The sequence below is a fragment of the Dinoponera quadriceps genome, unplaced genomic scaffold (genome assembly GCF_001313825.1).
Source record: "Dinoponera quadriceps isolate SergipeBrazil2010 unplaced genomic scaffold, ASM131382v1 scaffold37, whole genome shotgun sequence".
NCBI classification, from domain to species: Eukaryota; Metazoa; Arthropoda; class Insecta; order Hymenoptera; family Formicidae; genus Dinoponera; species Dinoponera quadriceps.
The window spans coordinates 2399397-2419661 of NW_014554446.1; the positions used below are offsets into that span (position 1 = coordinate 2399397).

The window sequence follows — 20265 nt, forward strand, 5'->3', positions numbered from 1 at the left end:
CGCATCAATCGTTTATACACCGTATACAGCCGGACGCTCGACTCGTTAAAAAGGGAGAAAAAATGAACGGTGCAAAATTCATCAGGGGTGGTAAACCGGGGAGAAAGCAGGAAGCCGCCGCTCGCACGGAGGCGCGTTCGATCGATCCACTGGATTCGACGTAGCTTTATTTGATGTTATCAGACGCGCGGGGAGCTCAGCGAGCCAGATCATTTCAGTGCGTCTTAGACGTCCTGTAATTTGCTCAAGTTTTAAAGACGCGCGCGGAAGTTTCCAAGACCGAGGGGGGAGAAGGGGGGAGGGAGGGCTCGTCAACCCCGTTACATGTTCTTACAGAAAATCGGCAAACCCGCGGGATTGCCAGCCGACTCGGATGGAACATCTTGGGCTCAATGGTCCGTTGGAATGGCTTCCCCGCTTCTCTATCATCCCCCCCCCCCCTGTACGTTCTTATCCCCCCCTTTCTCTCCCGTCGTCTTGGCGAATTAGTACTTTTGTCTTATCAGTCTTCGCTCGCGCTTTGATAATGGCATCTTCGCCGGTTTCCTTCGCATTCTTATCCTGCGCGCGACATCAGCTTCGCGGCCAACTAGCGAACTCTCTTCCCCCTCCGTTCTCGCCGTCCACTGCCTCGTGAAATTTGCCGTTTCACACATTTGGCGTTTTAATAAATAGTCCGTCGCCGTTAGTTCGTGCCGACCGCTCGTCCGTGCATTATGTAACGGGAAATTGTGGAACGACAATATCGATTGCTTCGCCGTACGCGCGCAGATTACCTGCCGCGCGGTTGAAAACATATCGAAATTATTAACGAAGCGGTTGAATGTGCTAGTCATATTATACCCGCATATTGCGTAACGTATGGATTTTTAATAAATTTGCACGAGATATTAATTCGTTAATTCATTAATAAATCGATTGACATCGGGCGCGCGCGCGCGGAGCAGTTTATGTGAATTTAAATATATATATATGAATTTAAATATATATATATATATATATATATATATATCCCGTGCACAGGGGTGTAAAATACGAGCGGGGTTGAGCAGAATTGCAATACGGCGTTATCATTCGCAGGTGTTGCGCGAACAGGTCGGATAAAACGACGCGGCTCGCGTATTATCGGGAACGTCCCGATTTTTTTTGTTTTTCGACGCGAGAATTTATCTAATCGGATCGAATGCGTTTCGCGCGATCGCTATTGGGTTAATTTCTATCCGCTCCGCTATCATAGCACCACCACCGAACGCGCTTTCTCCTCAACAATGGAAATGATACAACAAATTGACGAACAAACGTTTGATATTCGCGGCTGCACGGGAAAAAAAAGTGCTACGATCGTGTAAACTTACGACACATGAAAATTTTCAAGCAAACGCAAGTTCCCTTCTTTCATAATCATTTGTTTCTCAGCCTCACATGAGTTGACAGTTATGAATAGATGCAGTTACAAAAGCGCATTTTTGATAGCCAATCTGATGAGCACAAAAATCATTGCAAAGAACAATTGCATTCGTGCAACGCTTCGTACTGAAATAACCTAGTTGTCCAATCTACCATGTCCTTTTATTTCTTCGATTTCCATCGTTTTATCAATGAACATTATTTTTATGCCGTACAATATAGTATATCACACAGCTGCGGAAAATTTCATTTTAACTGCGCGTAATTTAGGTTCGTCCGGTCACGATAGAGAATATTGAGAGAAAATTTCGTGACGCTCGAGAATTTATTCGGCAGGTTTCAAAACGGACTTTTCCTTTCAACTGTTATATTCTTCCGACTTTTATGAACATTGGAAACGAATATTTATGTTCCGAGAGAAACATTTTGCGACTCCTTTCGCATTGTTTTTTTTTTTTACAATCCGTTTATAGACACTTTTTCAGTTTGCTCCGATCTCTCGTACGGTCGGGAAAATTCTTTTTGCAACAAGTGCCGCTACAGTAGTAATAATAATTTCACACGCATATTTCTATTATTACGCACCTTTTTGATTAGAACAAAACTGTGGAAAACTGTAGCCGAAAGTGGCTACAATTTTCGTGAGATTAACCATTTCTCTCTTTCAATGCCGAATCTCATTGCGACGCTCGTTGCTGCACATCTCTCTGCTTATGTTCCGGTCGCTCATGGTCGCGCGTCGCCATTTACCGCCGGTTTCGTCCGCTTTGATAAATCCATCCCTCAAGCAAGCCGCGACTCTTGGCGCGCGCGCGGATTTCCGTTGCGTAGTGCTCACAGCCACGGCGCGCTTTTCGCCGCGGAATAAGGTTACCGGTTGCTACTGTTGAAATCGGTTGTTATTTCGGGATTTCGTTGTTCGCCGAGGCGAACGCGCATCCCGAATGCACGTCGAGCGTGCAAACGAGCGAGATGTTTTCGAAAAGTGATGTACGTATACGTTACTGTGTACGCGAAAGAGGGAGAGAGAGGAGAGGGGGGGGGGGAGAGAGAGCTACCTACCGCTATCTCGCCGCATCCGCAGATCCGTGGCCGAATTCTGACGTGTGTTTATCGTGAGATATTCAATATCGTGAGATATTCAATACGTCCGGAGTCGCGGCGAGAGAGTCGCAGCGACTGGAGCTAACATTTAGCCGGATGGAACGCCGGGTCGTTGCATCCGGTTAGTCGGTATTATCTGATGTTCGTTAAGGACGGGAGGGCTCCTCTCCGGACCGGTTATTTTTGGCGCCCGCTATCTCGGAAAATTACACTCCGGCGTTGCATTTGGCGCGATACTCGCTCTCACTCACTCTCTCTCTCTCTCTCTTTCTCTCTCATCCCCCTACGTTAATTTCACTACGGATTTCCTTACGACGTTGGGAAAATCGCACCGCGCACTTCGTCCCACGGACTGTGCTCCGGGAATGAACGAAATCTTATCCGCTGGGTATTTTCATTGCACACATAACGGGAAGTAGAAATACAGATGGAGTTTGTGGATCGCCTTCCCCCCTCCACCCACCATTCTGCAGGGGCTTATAATTACTGTTTGTTAATTATTGTATTATTGATTGGTTATTATATTTCGTCACGTTGCTCTCTTAAGTTGAATTTGTGAAAATGTCATTGATTGAATCAGTGAAACATCAGTATTGCAACCGATAATATATTATTATATATCCCCCCCTCCCCCCTTCCTCTTTCTCTCTTTCAAACAACTCTTGAAAACATTAGCAACACCTTAAGAATTAAAATTAAGGTAACAAAAAAGAATAAATAATATCTCTTATCACTGTTCATGCAGTTAGATTTCCCTGATAAAAATAGTCACCGTTATTAACAGACTTTAGCAGCGGGATTTTACTGATTTGCAGTGCTATATTACAACTATAGTCATTAATGACTGCTTCTCAGTGATAATACACTCTGATTGCTCTTTAAAGAGCGCGAATGCAACAAGCTCTCATATACTCCTCAAATATCGTGATAATACATTTGAAACTCGAGTGCACAACAAAAATTTCCGGAGGGGACATGCTTGCATTGTCGAAAATAAGAGAGAGAGAGAGAGAATGGGGAAGGTCATTTTCTCCCGCGTATTATTCTTTCATTTATTCAAATTTTATACTCGACGCTCTCCACGTTGGCGCTAAAATAATAAGTTCATTATCTCCCCTGGCTGGGCAGAGTAAATTATGTAGCCTCCCTGCGTCCTCCTCCCCCCTTCTCCCCGGTTGCCCGCGGAGAATGTTTGAAAGCCATGTAATCGCGGCTCTTGCATAATTAATTTTATATCCGCCGTGTGCGCGCGCGCACGTGACCGACCGACCGGTGTTATTCTTCGCGAGAAAAATTGCGAAAGAGAGCGCCGAATTTCCCTGGTCAATCGGAAATCGATTCTCGAGCATTCGCTCGTACACAGGGCGACGAGAAAAAAGAAAAAAACCGTTTGTCCCGGATAGTAGCCGGACTCCAGCGACCGTTCCAGCGTTAGCAATCTAACGTTGACGGTAAAAGCCGTTCAACTTGACCCTCGGGGCTCCACGCTGGATTCCACGGTCGACGGGCGTTCCGGCAGAATTTCGTCGCGCCTGTTCGCACTGTACGCGTGTGTTATCAGTCCGCTAAATAGCCATCCATGAAGTCAAACCGGCCGACAATTCGTTTTTCCCGATACCTACGGCGCGGTTCATTTCGCGAGGAGAGGAGAGAAAAAAAAATAACACTCCGTTCGCGACGGCGTCACGCATGAGCGTAACACGAGTGGCACATTCTCGACGACTTGTTACCAGGCTTTTTGCGCCACTCGACGCTGGAATTGTAGCCGACACGCAAACAGCCGTAAATAAAAGCAGCCCCGCGCGGCGGCTGGCACGACGACGGGCTCGCCACGCCACGAAGGGACACTCGTCCGCGCTCCCTCTCTCTCTCTCTCTCTCTCTCTCTTCCTCCCCTCTCTCATTTCGTACGTGAGTCAACGAAATAAAGATTACACCCCGTTCGGAAGTGTGTTTACACACGGGGGTCGGAGTACGTACGTCGCAACAAACGACGGACGGCGAAGCGGGCGGGAAATGAGCCGGCTTTACGGTACGTACATAAATCCATTGCTGTTTGCCTTTACACGCCTTTACCGTACTGTTTGGAAGGGATCCGGCAATTTCCCCGCTTCCCAGACGCAGGGTTACGCCTTATTTGCGGGTTGACAGCGCGAAGGGGTGAGAGCCGTGCGTGATACGTCGACGACGTTAGTTAATAGGGTACGAAAGTCAGCCTCACCTCTCACGCGTCCTTCCTTCCTTCGCACGCACGCGAAAAAAGGAGCGGGGGGAATAGAGGAGCACACGTGTAGCTGGTGATATCCGTAGCAGGTACCACCGATATCCGTAATATATATATATATATATATATCGGCTTAAAAATTATAATTACGGTTCGCCCGCGCGGTATCGCGATATACGCGTACTTCCGACGTGCGACCGTCCGACATTGGTTTACCATCGCCAGCGACCGCAAATCTGCGAAACGTGCTTTTATTCCTGTCGCGGTAATACCGCGGAAACCGATTTGGCAGCGTCGTCCACGTACACTCGCCCACTCTCTTGGCAGCCTTCCACGATCGACATATAAATAAGGCGGGATATGTTATCTTGTTTAACCGTCTCTTAATAGGATTTCTTTGAGGTAAACCGATTGACTCGGCGCTGACCCGAATCAATTGGGAACGTACGTGTACGTACGTAGGTCGGAGCTTTGCCGGATAAAACTTGAAAGATCAAACCGAGTGTCTTGGTCGAAGTTTTGGTTACGTGTTATCCGCGCGCAATTTGCATCGGATTTGAAAGAACAAAGAAATTTGGAGTGTGATTATATTAGGGGCTATTTTATTTTCATCGTATAAAGGGTTACTAATCGACGTTTTGTCGGAGCTTAGGGGAAGATCTGTTTAATAATTATGTTTTATTCTATTTCCCCAATAACGGTGAATAATTTTTAAAACGGCGGTCGAATCTATCCTCGCGTATTTTCCCGTTTCCATTACGTTTCGAGCCCGGCAGGCGATACGCATGTCGGCGTATGTGTATCGGTGTCGGTTAGTTACTATTCCTGTCGGGTGATTAAAATATCTCGCCGACTATTGAGATATTTATTTCGGACTCTCGTCGGCATCGCGTTAATTAACATACACTTTTGCGATCGAATCGTATCTACGCGAGTGTCAGTGTTAATGAGTGGAGTGTGTGGAACCATGAAGCGGCTTGGAACAGGATGCTGAATAAGGGAGCCAGGACGGAGGACGCAAGCAGCGATGCGTCATATATTTTCGGGTGCGTTAAATTATTTATCATACAGAATATTTCTGAATTTAACGGACGTTTGGCACACGAAAATGGGAATATATTTCGGGTAGAAATTAAGAATTTACTCTATCACCGGCATTCATAATTACTTTCATCGTTTGAATAAGTAACTATAATTTTATGGATTTCTGATTGTCCGTTAATCTGCAATAATAATTGCTACAAAAAGATATGTCGATTCAAATAGCCAGATAACACGTCCATGAACACGCGTCTGTAATCAACACGTTGAATACCGTGATAGTCGCCGATGATGCGCACTATGATACTACCGTATCTCATTAAACTACGCGTAAATTGTTATATAATTAATATAATTTAAATTCTATAAGGATTTTCAACGCCAATAAGAGTTAATAATGAAATTATGAGGACAAAAGAATTTTCTTACGTGTTATTTACTTATTAATCTTATTATATTTTACTCATATTAATGATTTCATATTTGTTTATTACACATTCTCCTCTGCAGCTGAGTAATTATCGTAAATGAATACATTGCTTGTTTTGAAATTAAGAATAAAGATTAAATGCAGAGATAGCATATTGAGGTAATTAAATATTAAATAATTCTTGAATAAAAGCGCTTTTCAAACTTTTGAACATCGAGAAAAGCGCAGTATGTAAACATGTAGTATTTAAACATACTATCAAGGTAATACAATAGCTTGTATGATGTTACATCTCGAGATTTTCCATTGGTCAACGATATTTGCAGAATTAATATAGAATTAAATTTCGACTCGGATACGAATATCAGGATGCTTCGGTTATGCATACGGAAATTTGATCGATATATTATGTAACAAATTAAGCGTATCAATATGGGTCGGTCGCGTATCATATCCGTAGCAGGAATATTAAAAAATTTTCGATAAAACGTTCGATTCTTCTTATACCTGCGCCGAGGCGATTTTCGAAGTAAAATCCTAGTCCCTTTAATTCAAGCAACTCAATACTCAAATTTTTAAAAACGTCCCCCTTATGCACATTAAAATTCCAAACCGCGAAGCCAATTTGAAATCGGACATCGGGCGCCGTGCTATTATTATTTATTTGCACTCGTCTTTTTATTTTAATCCTCGAGAAGCCCTTCGCATCGAGCGATTTCCAACAAGCAGTCCGTCGACGTCTCGGAGTTTTTACTAAGGGGAAAAAAAATCGATTCCGTATTCGTCGGGGGATCTATTTACATAACATCGTTTGCGCGTTTGAAGACACTCCGGTTCCAGGACAGAGGGAGTGCGAGTGAGATAGATCGAGTGAGAGAGAGAGAGTGGTGTCGAGTTGTTCGTCCCGCATCGACACACGAGGCCGCGTCGCTCGGGGATGCGCGGTCGCCGGCAACAGACGCCGCCGCGAAATTCAATCAAAATCAAAGGGATAAGGTGTATCGGAGCGTGAAAGCGCCTGGGTTCCGGCGGATTCCTTGCGGCCGGAAAATGTTTCACGGCGCGGATCGATCGGGCGACCTTATCACAGAGCGCGGACGACGCCTCGGGTGGATAGGTGGTGGGGGAGTTTCGGCCCCGGTTCCCCGGGGACGATTCGGGAGTTGCTCCTTACGTTCCTTATCGCTCTCCGTGGCGAGCGACCATGGCGGTGCTTTATCACGTCCGAAGGCGATCACGGCGCCTTCCGCGACCGCATGAATCATTATGGTCGCGCGGAATCGCGGCTACAGGATAGCGACGCAGTTATTCCTTGCCTCTCCCCCCCTCCAATCCCGTTTGATCCCACGGGGCTCACCCCGCAATCTTTCGCGAGGTTTCCGGAAGGGAGAGAAAGAGAGAGCGCCGGCCACGCCGGCGAAATATTTAAAGAGGATAATCCGAGGCCGGACGTCGCGGTCCATCGGAGTGAGCGGACAGAGAGCTTTGGCGGGAATTCACACGCGTAATCCTCGTAGGGTGAGCCGAAATTATTAAGGGATTCTTGGGAGGTTGCCTCGAGGATACCGCCTGGACGTGATACCTGGCCTCGTCGTGTTTCTTTCCTCGCGCGATAGCACCGTAAACGTAACGTGTTAATACGCGGCGCTTTTGAATTTTTAACAGCGCCATACGTTTCTCTTTTCTTCCCCCTTTTTTCTTCGAGAGGGTAAACCAACGAGATCGTTTACTCGACGCGCACACACGGACCAGCGGTCAACTCTGAGATATCGGCAGCGAATATTCCGGGCGAGAGTGGGATCATCGGATAGGATTGTATTCGTGGACACGCGGAGAAGAGTCGTCGGTCCTCCTCGTCGTCGTTACCGTCGTTGAATTCGGACCTCGCGCGGTATCATTGATATTTTTCAGGGCGGACGCACGCGGCGGTGGTGCACGCGTGAGGACGACGAAGGCCGGCGAAGACCAGCCGAAATAATATCACGAGGAATTACGGTGTCCCTCTCGGCTCATTTACGGTCCAGGACCCCTTTTCGGGCTGCACGCGTTAGTCACGCACGACAGAGCCCCTCTTTAAGGCTCGGCACGAGCGTTGTTTCTACCGTGCCGTGGCGAATCCCAAAGCTCTCGGTCAAGCTTAATGCGCCTAATGGAACCTCCTGAGTGCCGTTACCAATTTTGCCGCGACTCACGATTTAGCGGCGAGCCAACCGGGACATTATAAAAATTTATTGGCCGGTCAGCCGTTCGCAAACAGTCGTCCTCGCCGCCGTCGGCATGTTTTATGATCTTTTTTGTGCGCGCACATACTTAATTCCTCGGCGAAAAAAAGGATGTTATCGTGCTAAAAGCGTCTGTGGAAATCCGTTTGACGACACGAACGCGTCGAGAGATGTGATGGATCCCGCCACGAACAGTTTCAAAAGTAAGGAGAGAAAAAAATTCTCTCTCTCTCTCTCTCTTTCTCTCATGAACATATACACATAGAGCGTTCGTTCTTTATTTGTCATTTTATTCATGTCTCTCGTCATTTTAAGCGGCTCACGGAATATTTAAGCATTCTCGAGGCGGAAGTAAGTTTTTAGAAAAATACCCGCGTTCGCGCCCAGCATATTTTAGGGGCTTAAAGCCTCCGGTTTTTAGAGCGTATTTCTGGTTGGCTCGGCAATTACCGCGAACATGCGCGTGCGCGCTCGCGTACAATTTATACGCGATGTATTAATTATAATAAATACGCGCGCAAACACGTAACGGTGCGCGCGTGTGTACTTAAACAGAACGTGCAAATATTGTCCCGCAACTGTAACGGCCGGGATTAAGTGGTACGCGGCGAAAATATTTCAGTCGTGGAAATTACATGCGAAGAGAGAGAACGAGGAGGGGGAGGGGGGGAAGAGAAACGGCTCGGCGCTTCGAAGGATGCAAATGCCACGCGATTAATTCTTAGCGACGGAAACGCTTCCGGGCCGTTCGACATTCTTGTATGACAGCGGATGGTTAAGTGCGCCCACGCCGTTTCGCTTATCAGCCCGGCCTAATCGGAACTGTTCGACTTCCTGGAGTTCCAGGTGCTGGTAGCTAATTAGGGACGGCCTTCGGCCGACGCCTGTACGGCCGTTCATCACGCGCCTCTCCTCGCCGCTATTACCTTCCGTCCGAAATTCGCGAAAGGCGAGATCGGATCTCAGATACCGCCGCGTTTTCGGCATTTCTGCTATTCCTGCGCGTTCGGCCGTCGTCGGTCCTTGAGAATCGCGCCGATTCGCAGGAATCAAGGACGGGAAAAAAACCGGAGAATGCAATAATGGGCCGACGGGAGCAACGGTAATAATAATAATAATCTCCTGCACCTGGGCGCCGCGATAAACACGAAGGGCACAGACGGGAGTTTCAGCTGCGACGTTGAAAATTTCATCTCGGCGAGGAAACTTCGCCGGAAACGGCGGAGCAGAAACTTATTCGACGCGTTCCCTCCGCGCGATATCAGGACTTATACACGCATATATATATATATATATATATATATGTATGTGTGTATGTATATATTCCGTGAGAAGTAGGATCATCATTAATTATCCATGCGCAAAGTCAACGTTGGCCGGAGAGAGTCGTGTGTCGGTAATAAATCTAGGTGCCGCTAATCGCGCGATATTGCAGCGTCGTCTGTGCCGTCATTCGTCGCGCGTAAACTTCGCTCTAAGCTCCGGGTATTTCCGGAGTGTCAGTTCCGCCGGACCGGCGACAACGGTGACTGCGACAACGGAAATAATAACGGATCGGGAGGGGAGTTCGAACTCACCGCATCGTTGTGGTTCCAGTAAACGTAGGCGGGCGGCTCTGGACTCTGCAGGACGACGCACGTGAGATTGATGGTGCTACCTCGATTGATGTACAAGTCCGGCGCACCCAGAATCTCGGTTATGGGTTCTGAAAAGTGAACGATGTTTCACGCGTGAGCGATCTCTCGACTGTCGATTCACGCCGTGCCGGTGAAGATTACCGCGCGTATATTCGGGAAGCAAGGCGAATCCTCGACTATGCTGCGCAGAGAAAAAAATTAGCCTCAAATCAAGAACAGATATTCTCAATGTATGAGCGACAGTATTATAATCTTCTCAGAAGATCCTTGGTTCCTTGATCAGATTGAACTTGTATCGACGCAAGTATGACAAAATTCTTTGAGAATATTATAACATTCTTGCTTGTATATATGAGAATATCCATCCATTGATTGAAGACTACTTTTTCCATGTGGATGCGGTAAAATTCGCAACAAGCGGGAGAGGTGATTTTTCCTTTCAAAAAATAAGTCGAAATTATGGGACACATCTTTTATTTCATTTGGAGGTCCGCTTTTGGAAGAAACATTTTTGAAATCTTAATCAGTAAACGCGCACCTGTCCAACCGAGTCGGACGGAGAAAGAATTTTTAATTGGATTAATTTTCAGTTAGATTCATTTTTAATTAGATTCAATTTTTCATAAAGAATTTTCCTACACACCAACGTTCTGTTTGAATATAACGTTATAGCTCGGCACAGATTAAAGTAATGCGACTAAATTACTTTGTAATGCATTTAACTCGCACAGTCGCAAGTGCGGTTGCAATTTTAATCGAACGTACGTGTACAGACTTGCGGAAAGAGTTTTTCACGAAGAAAACCGCAAACCACGCGCGGAAAAATCTATTCCATACTTTCGACTTGCATGTGCGCAAGCCATCGTTCTTTTCTCGCTTGCGTCACGAATTTTCCCGCATTCTGTATGTACGCGCGAACAGGTGACTTATTGTCGGCTATCTCGCTGACGGAAGGGAACAGTTGGGCGCCGTGATATGTTACACGACACGGTGTAATTAAATATTACATTACGCCGGAACGAAAGGGTAAAGTTTTTCGTGCCACTCTCTTCTCATCGTAGTTTTCTCTCCCCCTTCTCTCTCTCTCTCTCTCTCCTTTCGCGGCCAGCAAATGAGTGGAGCAACGTAGCTCTCGCACGGATTAAATTCAAGAATCCGAGCGCAGAATTACATCCGCTTTCGGAATTTCTATTTCATGCAAATGTCCTAGCAGTTAACAACGTTAGTATGCTTCCTCTGGTGATACCGGTTGCCATTTCTTAACGCGTCTCGTCGAATCGCCTTTCCTACGAGTGCATCGCGAGACAAAGTCGCGTTTTCTTGACGCCGCGTCCGTATTAAACTTCGCGGAATCCGGATACGCAAGATTGTATCGCGTCTCATGACTTTATGTGCGCTTTATGTAAATAACGGATATTTGTCACGTCGCGCTTCGGGGCGACAGTTTGCCACGCCGACGCAGAAAAGCTCAGTTCTCCCCCTCCTCTCCCTTTTCTTCTCTCTCTCTCTCTCTCTCTCTCTTTCTCTCACTCTTTCTCCGGATTAAATCTAAAGATTTAAAGATGAGATCCCGTCGAGATTCTCCCAGAATTTTACGTTTCTTTCATGTAAATGTCTCCCCGCACCGTGATATCTCGGCGCGTCTCGTTTTTGTGATTTCTCAGCCACGCGTTTCGGCTTATAAGAAGTATACAATGGCACTGACAGAACCGGGGGTGGGGGGGAGGGGTTGCGCCTCTTAACGTTATAATACTGAATCTTATTATTCGTATCGCAACGGGAGGATCTCTACGTGTTTGCGAAATGAAAGGGCAACATTCGTTACCGTCGGCGCGTTAAGGAAACAACGAAGCTAATCCTCATCCCTATCTTTTCATCTCGATTATCCCGCGGCGGAAGACTCGCCCTGCCGTGAACGCAGCGCGTCGATACCGTGAATCCATTTTCTGATATCATGCGTGTATTTTATCGGTAGGAATGTACAAGTCTGGTGCAGCCAGGATCTCGGTTATGGATTCTGGAAAGTGAACGATGTTCCACGCGTGAGCGATCTCTCGACAATCGATTCAGGCCGCGCTAGTGAGACGATCGCGCATACATTCGCGGGAGAAAAGGGATCGCGAATCTTCGACTTATACTTGGAAATTACGGAATATATATATATATATTTTTTTTTTCATTTAGAATCCCACCTTCGGGGAAACATCGGTGAAATTTTCATCCTCAATAAGCGTGCGCTTCTTCGCCTGTAGGAATATTTCACATCTACATTGTGACTGCAAACTCGAGGCCACAGTTGTTTATTAGCTCACATTGGAACAACAACGAAGGTACATAGTGAACTTTTCGAGCAATTTCAGCGAAAACACGTAGCACGGCGTATAGGGATATTTTTTTACCGTTCCTTTTTCAAGGACGCTAGAGAGAGCAATTTCTCTCTGTGTGTATATATCCGGACGGGAAAGCGGGCTCGCGCGACACGGTCCCAACAACAAGCCTCCCTTTCTCGTCGGTAGCTAAATTCAAAAACCGGCAAGATTGCTCCGGTCGCGGCTTAGAACGTTTTACCCCCGGCCGGGGGGGGAATCAACGATGACGGGGTCGTTATCGGCGACTGAATCGGGGGTCCCCGCATCTGTCGCGAGAATTGTGCAGAATTACAGCGGCGATCCCTAGATGGGAACTTATCCTGAAAGTCTCTCGTTCATCGCCCGTCCTTTCATGCCGGCTGATAACAGTCCGTCGCGGGAGGTGAATTGGACGCGCGCGCGCCGGCGCGCACACACGTCAGGAATTTATTTATAATGCCGAAAAACGTCGACCACGTCGACGTGACGCTATTTATAGCCGGCGTCCGCCTGGTCGGTCGGATGAACGGACCGACGAGCGAACGGACGGACCGACCGACCGACGTCCGTTTTGCGTCCTTTTGTGCTGCCGAAGAGTGATGCGGTTGACCTGGCCTCTGTGCGCACCTCGAAAGAGCACTTTGAGGCGCTTCATACAGAGGAGTATCCGGTATCTGTTACCGGTGGCGAGCCCTGTTCTGCTGCGCGCATATTCGCGCGTACATGTGCGCGAGAGAGAGAGATTGAGAGAGAGAGAGAGAGGGGGGGGGGAGTAACGAACGCTCGCGTTTGTGTAGGTGTGTGTGCGTGCATGTATTTACGGCGGTGAGATAGAAAGAGAGACAGAGAGAGGGAGAAAGAGAGGGGGAGGTCAGCCGGTAGATCGATGTGAATATTTTCCGGACGGCCTCCTCCTCGAGGATTGACCGAAATAACCGGGCAGCGTGCTTTACGGCTTTTGTGCAACGGATGATACCGGGGACGACGGTTAACCCCCCCGGTGGTTAACAGCACACCACCGACCTTCCTTCCTCCCTCCTTCTCGCCTCCTTCTTCCTACCTTCCCACCCTTCGTCACCGCCATCCCCACGTCTGCGCTTCTTCTTTTCTCCGATCCCGCCACCGCGGAGCTTTTTCTTCCGGGTCTCTCGCCGAATCCGGATTTAGATTTTAAAAGCTTCCGACGTTCGTGTTTTTTTTTCTTTCTTTCTCGCCCTCTCCGCTCCTCGCCCTTCGTTATATTTCACGCCCTTGTCGACCGCCTTCCTCCGCGTGATTCTCTCTTGTTCTTCCCGTTTCCCCGTTCGCTAAGCTCGCCCGTCTAACATGTGCCTTACTTCTTCCCTCTTCGTGTATCTCAAAATTCTCTTTAAACCCTTTAGTATCTGCGTGCGCGCGGGTGTGTCGAGCTCGTTTGAGATCCGCGAGAGTTCTGCTTTCTTCTTTTATATTTCTCTCTGGAAGGAAGAACGAAAGCGGGCCAGCTTCGTGTACGATATCGTAAAGTTCTCGAGTTTTAAGGATTTAACATCGGGTCCGCCTGAAAGAGAGGCATACTCGATATCGTCAGTACGTGCAATTGTGTATACCTGCTTCTGCGCGAGTAATTAAGAGTGAAAAATATACGGTGCTCCAACGTGTATCGTTTCATTTATTCCTCCGAGTTAAATATGCATTTTATATGTGTTTCATCTGAATTCTTTCTTGACTTTTAATTAATGTTATTAATTGTCGAACGATTCAACGAAAACACAAAAATTATATTATTTTATATATTTATTATATATTCTTACACGTCCTCTTTATAATCTGACATATTTTTTATTATGTAGAAAAGTCTCTTGACTTTTTCTTCTCGACTATCTTGAACAAACAAGAAAAACAAAGGAAAATCAGTTACGAGTAACTTCAAGCTATATTCTGTAAGATAATATTTCACAGCAAGTTCAGGTGTGTTGGTTGGAAAACTAGTAAACTTAGATATATCGGTTTACCGAACGTAACCCTAATCTTCCTTGCACGGTTCGCTGACAGGGGATAAAGATTGACAAAGAGATCCGAAGAGATTTAAAAAGTTCGAAACTTAAATTATAAAATAATATTGTCCAAGAAGTTACATATAAAATACTTATGAAATACTTGAAGTAAGTAATATTTACTTAAATACACCACATATATTTCTGCATGTATTGTTCGACAGAGTTCGACACTTCATAGCCGAGAAAACACGGGTACGTCGACTTTCCATATCCTTGTCAGTTTCGATTGTCCCCTATTTTTCCCCTGCAGTGAGCAAACTCGATCTATCCCCATCATTTTCCGGACTCCGCACGGAGCTCTCGCTGCCCGGTAAATAGATTAGTTCATCCGCTCGCGTATCCGTCCGTGTGTCTTTTCTCGCCCGTTCCTCTCTTTTTCACTTCTTTGTCCACACAACATCGTCTGTCGGGGGCGCAGGGCGAAGAGCGACCGCCTATCGTCCCGATCGATACCACGAATATACGCGAAACGCTTTAACGTCGGTTAACCGCAGACGAAAGCCGACCTCGTCAGGCACGAGGCCGCTTTCGTCAGTCGAAATCAGACCGAGCTTTTCGCCGACGAAGTTTGCGGAACTCTCAATTCGCCCGAATACTCATAAACGTATGATCTCGGCGCGCGTTTTAAATAATTTCCGCTCGGCGGAATTAATGACGCCGGAAGCGCCATTTCTCTAACCAGCCGTGATCATCGTCCGTATTTCCGCGGAGTAGTTTCACGAGAATATCGGCGAGAACTCCGCGCGTCATTTCGAGGCGTTTCGTGCTCTCTCTCTCTCTCTCTCTCTCTTGGCCGAGTTTTAGAGCGCTCTCGCTCGTGTGCACACGATTCGTGCGAATCATCGTATTTGCATCTGCGATTAATTGCAACGCGGTCGCTCGATATCACGGATGACGATCCGTGAATGGAGACTGCACTCGGTCAAGTGTTACACGAGCGGCTAGTCCAGTTCCTCGTGGAAACTTCCAAGTTTATGTATTTACCGCGAGCTGGGAGAGAGACGCGCGGCGATTGAAAACACGGGAGAGAATGTTCCCGTGAAGTACGTTCTTCACGGAAGGTTCCGCTTTGAACGCATTAAATTTCAACGGACGTCGTCCCCCGCGTTGTTCAGAATTTCGAGTTGAATTTCTCCGGTAGAAGTGCCGAGGTGGATTAACCACGCATTCACCGGCCTTCATTTCCGGGGCTCCGGGAGCGTGCGAGATCTCCTCGATAATGATCCGATATATGTAAGTTCGCGGGAAAGAATGGTAGACAATGGGCGTCGCGCGTGACGCTCTCATTTGAAACTTTATTAAAGAAGTTTGTCACGCGATTTCGCGACACGGCAGTCCGGATGAATAAAAGATGTCGATAGACGACGAGAGTAAAATGTAAACTAGGATAAGTTGGACGTCTCCGGCGGGGAGCGTCGTCTCGAGAAATCGATTTTCGCCGTCCGACTTCCGCCGCGTTTCGGAGGTTTAATGTTAAGGCGATTCGCGAAAGCTACGGCGAACGCAAATAAAATTCGAAAGAGCGGCGACGAGAGAACAGAATCATCACGTAGTCAGGGGAGGTGAGTCTCCCCTTTTCGCGAAATCCATTCGAAAGGAAATCCATCGAGGCGATCGACAGAGGAGACCCACCGAAATTCTCTCTCCGATAATGACGGTGAATTAAAAGTAGAGAGGCCGAAAAATGCTCGGAAAATATTCTCTTATTCCCGAGAGAAAGAGAGAGAGAGGAGCGCGCATCGATTGAGAAATTTGATCTTTTCGTACACGTGGAAGCGCATCTCGCCGAGACGCGTCCGCACCATTTCCCAGGGACGCGAATAAGATCCCCTCCCTCCCACCGACCGTTTTCCTCCCTCGATTTACCTATTACGATCGTTCGATCGAGTATACCGTCGGACCGATGCGATACCGGGCGTTCGTGCGAGAGCATCGCGCTTACAATCGATATTTGTCGAGCGCGCAAAATGCAGCCGAGCGCGCTCGCTCGCGATGCGCCGCCGACGCTCGAGCTAAATGGAGAGCAACTTGCACAATCGCAAAGGCCCGCTCCTGTCCGCTGCGGTTTCAGCAAGGTGTGCACCCACGCTCAGTCAGTTCGGTTTACTTCAGTCCTAGAAAACGCGCTGCGCCGGAGTTAACAAATGGCACGCCGTCCGTTACACCGGTTCAATCCAGCCCCGTACTTTTCCATCTCGTAGCTTTCACCTCACATTAGTCGGCCCGGCGAAACAAGCTTAAGATAAATGCAACCGAACCGAACACCGTCAGCCGCCCGCTCCAAGTAATGGCTTAACGTATTTCTTACGATTTTTACTCTTTATTACACACGTATTTTTCACATCATACGGCGGTTCATATGTCACATCAACCCGCGATCGTTTCGCAATTATTTCCAATCGAGAGACCGATCCGCTCGTTTTCTAGAGAGGCCTCGCATTATTATTACAACTATTTGGATTAAAAGCATAGATGTAACAGCGGCAACTTATCTTCGATATTTCAAAATACTCCCTCGCGAGACCACTGACTAAATTTGAATTTTTTTCAAAATGTTTAAACTCGATTCCCTCCGAATGCATGACCAAACACTAAAGTAGGAGAGTTACTCTTTCTTCGGGAATTTGGTCAATCTCTTTACTTCTACCGTTTTTCAGATACGGAGTTTGGAAAGTTGCACAGGGTGAACATGACCCTGCTTGCGGTGCGGGTAACTTTTCAGAAGGTACGCGGTCGAAGGGTTGAGCTCGCGAAGTACAAGCGCAAAAGCGGAACAACCGTTGTTTTCGTTAGATAAATCGGGCATTGCCGAGCTTAGAAACGAGTTGCTCTTTCGAACTGAGGAAACTTTAGGGTCGGGCATGAGGATCGGGCAGGTCAGGCAGCGCGCGAGCTGGTATTCCGGACTCTCTGCGGATCTTTTATGAAGGCGACTGAATTGCAGCCTGAACTTAAGGGAAGCGTTGTGCTTCTTTGCTTTACGAATACGAGGAGCTCGGACGATCGTCGCGCGTCGAACGAGACGCTAAATTGCGTTTAAGCGACGCGCTGTGTACGTGTCTGCCCCGATACGGGGATTCGATGCAAATGGGGGGCGATTCCGGGCGAAATGGGAACGGTGCACGACGGGCCGGGGGTGATTACGTGTGGCGCGGTCGAAGGCGAGTGAAAAGCGGCCGTAGGAAACGAAGATCTGTTTTCCACGTTTACGACGGCCGAGTCGGACGAATCTGATTTGCGAAATGAATCTTTAGATTCGACCGCCGTTCGCGCGATTCTTTCTCTCTCTCTCGCCTGCAACCTTTCTCGTGTCGCATCTCCTCTCTTCCTCCTCTTTTTCCTCCACTTTCCCATTTCTTTCACCCCGGAGACTTCAGCTTTTCAATCCCCGGGAAAAGCACGTAGCCCAAGACGCGTAATTTTCCGATTGTGGTTACGTTTCACATTTTCGCGAAGATGTCATCACCATTCGCGCGTATGAGCGACGAATCGATCGACACTGAGACGAATTTGCGAAAAGTCGGTAAGATTGAACTCGTTACTACAAGTATAGGGATCAATCGCATACGAAATCCCTCTAGAAATTACAAATAGAAGTTAAAAGTCAGGCATTAACCTCAAGGAATATACATATAAAAAGTATCATCCTTAATTGCAAATATCCCAGCTTCCGAATGGCCAATCTTCGAATTGCGCCAGTAATTCGGACACATTTAAATCTATATATAAATACAAATCTCACCGAATTCTTATTTCAAAACCTTACTGTCGCAACCACCTTAAGTTGAGCCTTTTTCTCGGCGGCGGATCCTTCCCAACGATTACAGCATCAGCGAGACGCTAATCGCGTGGGAATGCCGTAGAGAAACAGCACGCGAATGCGACGGGACGAAAGCACGCGGAAGGACAGACGATCGCGAATTACGATGTTCGGTGTACCGACCTTCGCGTCGAAAGTGGGTCGCGCCGGGAGTGTATCCCGCAGGAAGTAAATTGATTCGGCGCTCGGGGGAGGAATACGGTAAATGCAAATCGTCGACGTTCTTCTTCTTTCACCCCTGGAAACACGCCCCGACGAACCCGCCAACCGGCTCGGACGCTCTCGATAGCTCGGAGATGTCGCTTCCCTATCTCACCACCCACCGTCGCCGCCGTGGAAACTGTGGGTTTCACCCTCCCCCGGCATACCATCGTCGAGGAATGGCGCTCCGAGTCGGGCTTCTTTCGCGCGCCACCGCGGAATGCAAACTGGTTATTTCTTGGTGGCTCGTTCGGGGTCGAGTCGGCGGATAGGGACACGAGCGTAGGGACAGGAACTGTGGAGCAGGAATAAGCGAAGTACCGAGACTCATGAATACAGGAGACCCACCGGCTCTTTCTTTCTCTCTCTCTCTCCCTTCTCCCATGTGGCAAGAAACAGGAAGATATGTATATGGAGGAAGAAATTTTTTATACAAAAGACGCCCCCGTATCAACTTCAACGTAGTTATTCGACGCGTGTGTCCGTTTCGAGGGTCTTCGTACAGTTGAAATTTCTGTCACGCTGCTCGAAATGAGAAAAAGAGAGGGAGAGAGAGAGTAAGAGAGATGACAGTGCGCGTCGTGTGTAATAACTCGCGTTATTCCATGTTTCTGCCATCATGGTTGAAGTTTAATCGACGATTAACCCAACGGAATTGATCAGCCGCATTTATCAGTTTAATCGATCGGCCAATGCTATCCCAGCAAAAATCGGTCAATGAAACAGCGTTTTCTAAACAGATATCTTCGTTCATTCGAAATACTGTCATGATAAGACATTTAACGCGTTCATTTCGTTTCTTAAATATCATTTAGATTTCTCCTCATTTCTTTCGAAAAGTAACCAGCGAATCTGTATCTACAGTGTTCCCGAATAATGCGAAATCGCAGAGCGGGTCGGTAATATGCGATATTTTAATAATAACAGTGATTTTTAATTGGCTCATCACGAGCCCAGGTGATAAAAAAAAAAAGATGACTATTGCCGGATCGACGACAAATGCGATCGGTCGATTTCGTTGGACTAATCAGCGGGTTGAGTTAATCGGAGGTCGTAAAACCGGGCTCTAAAATCACGAGATCGTCGTTCAGCCTCGACGACGAAAGCTCGGATTTTCGGCAGATTTACAAGCTCCGCGCGGAAAGATTCCAACTACGCCACTGGACATAGGGATAACCTTCGCAAACTCGACCGAAGTTGACTCTCCTCGTTTTCGCCGTCGTTCATGCGAAAGAGCCCACTGGCTGGACCCTTCGACCGTTCCGGCCGAAGTTAACTAAATGTACGTTTCCTCGGCAGATCGTTGTCGCCGTGCCGATAAGAAGTAAGAAAGACGGAGCGCGCGTCCGGCTGTAACACCTCGCTTGTTAGCCCGATAGACGGTGTACAACGCGCGGAAAAGTATGCCCGGCGGGATTTTCCGCGGACTTCGTCGAGCGAGGAACGACTTCGAGTCGATTGTTGTAAAACAATTCGCGCGCGCGCGGAATAAAACGGAAACTTGGAAGTCCGCGTCCTGCAAATCGTGTCGACAGTTTTTCGCGTGCCTGCATTCGAGTTTTCGAGTGCTGCGTGGATACGTGCTTCGTGCCTCTCGTAAAATCAGCGTCCCGTGCGGACGAGCGGATTCCGCGTCTCTCGAACGACGGAGAATGAACGACGCTCCCCAGCGATCGATCGCAAAAGTAGCAATTTTTTACGACGAACGAACTACACTTCCGCTAAGATCCGCTCGGATTCGGGCGACCCTACGAATCGGAACGGATCTTGCGCCTTTTCTGCCTTCCTTCCCT

General features: G+C 47.6%; 1 protein-coding gene across 6 annotated transcripts in view; it reads right to left on the reverse strand.

Annotated features, from left to right (window-relative positions):
* The window catches only part of LOC106749201 (protein turtle homolog B-like), a 390009-nt gene that overhangs the window by 17345 nt on the left and 352399 nt on the right, over positions 1-20265 (reverse strand). For all 6 annotated transcript variants that reach the window (XM_014628417.1, XM_014628411.1, XM_014628434.1 and 3 more), the window contains one exon: positions 10005-10132. In XM_014628417.1, coding sequence (XP_014483903.1) covers positions 10005-10132 — 128 coding nt within the window. The remainder of the gene's footprint in view (positions 1-10004; positions 10133-20265) is intronic.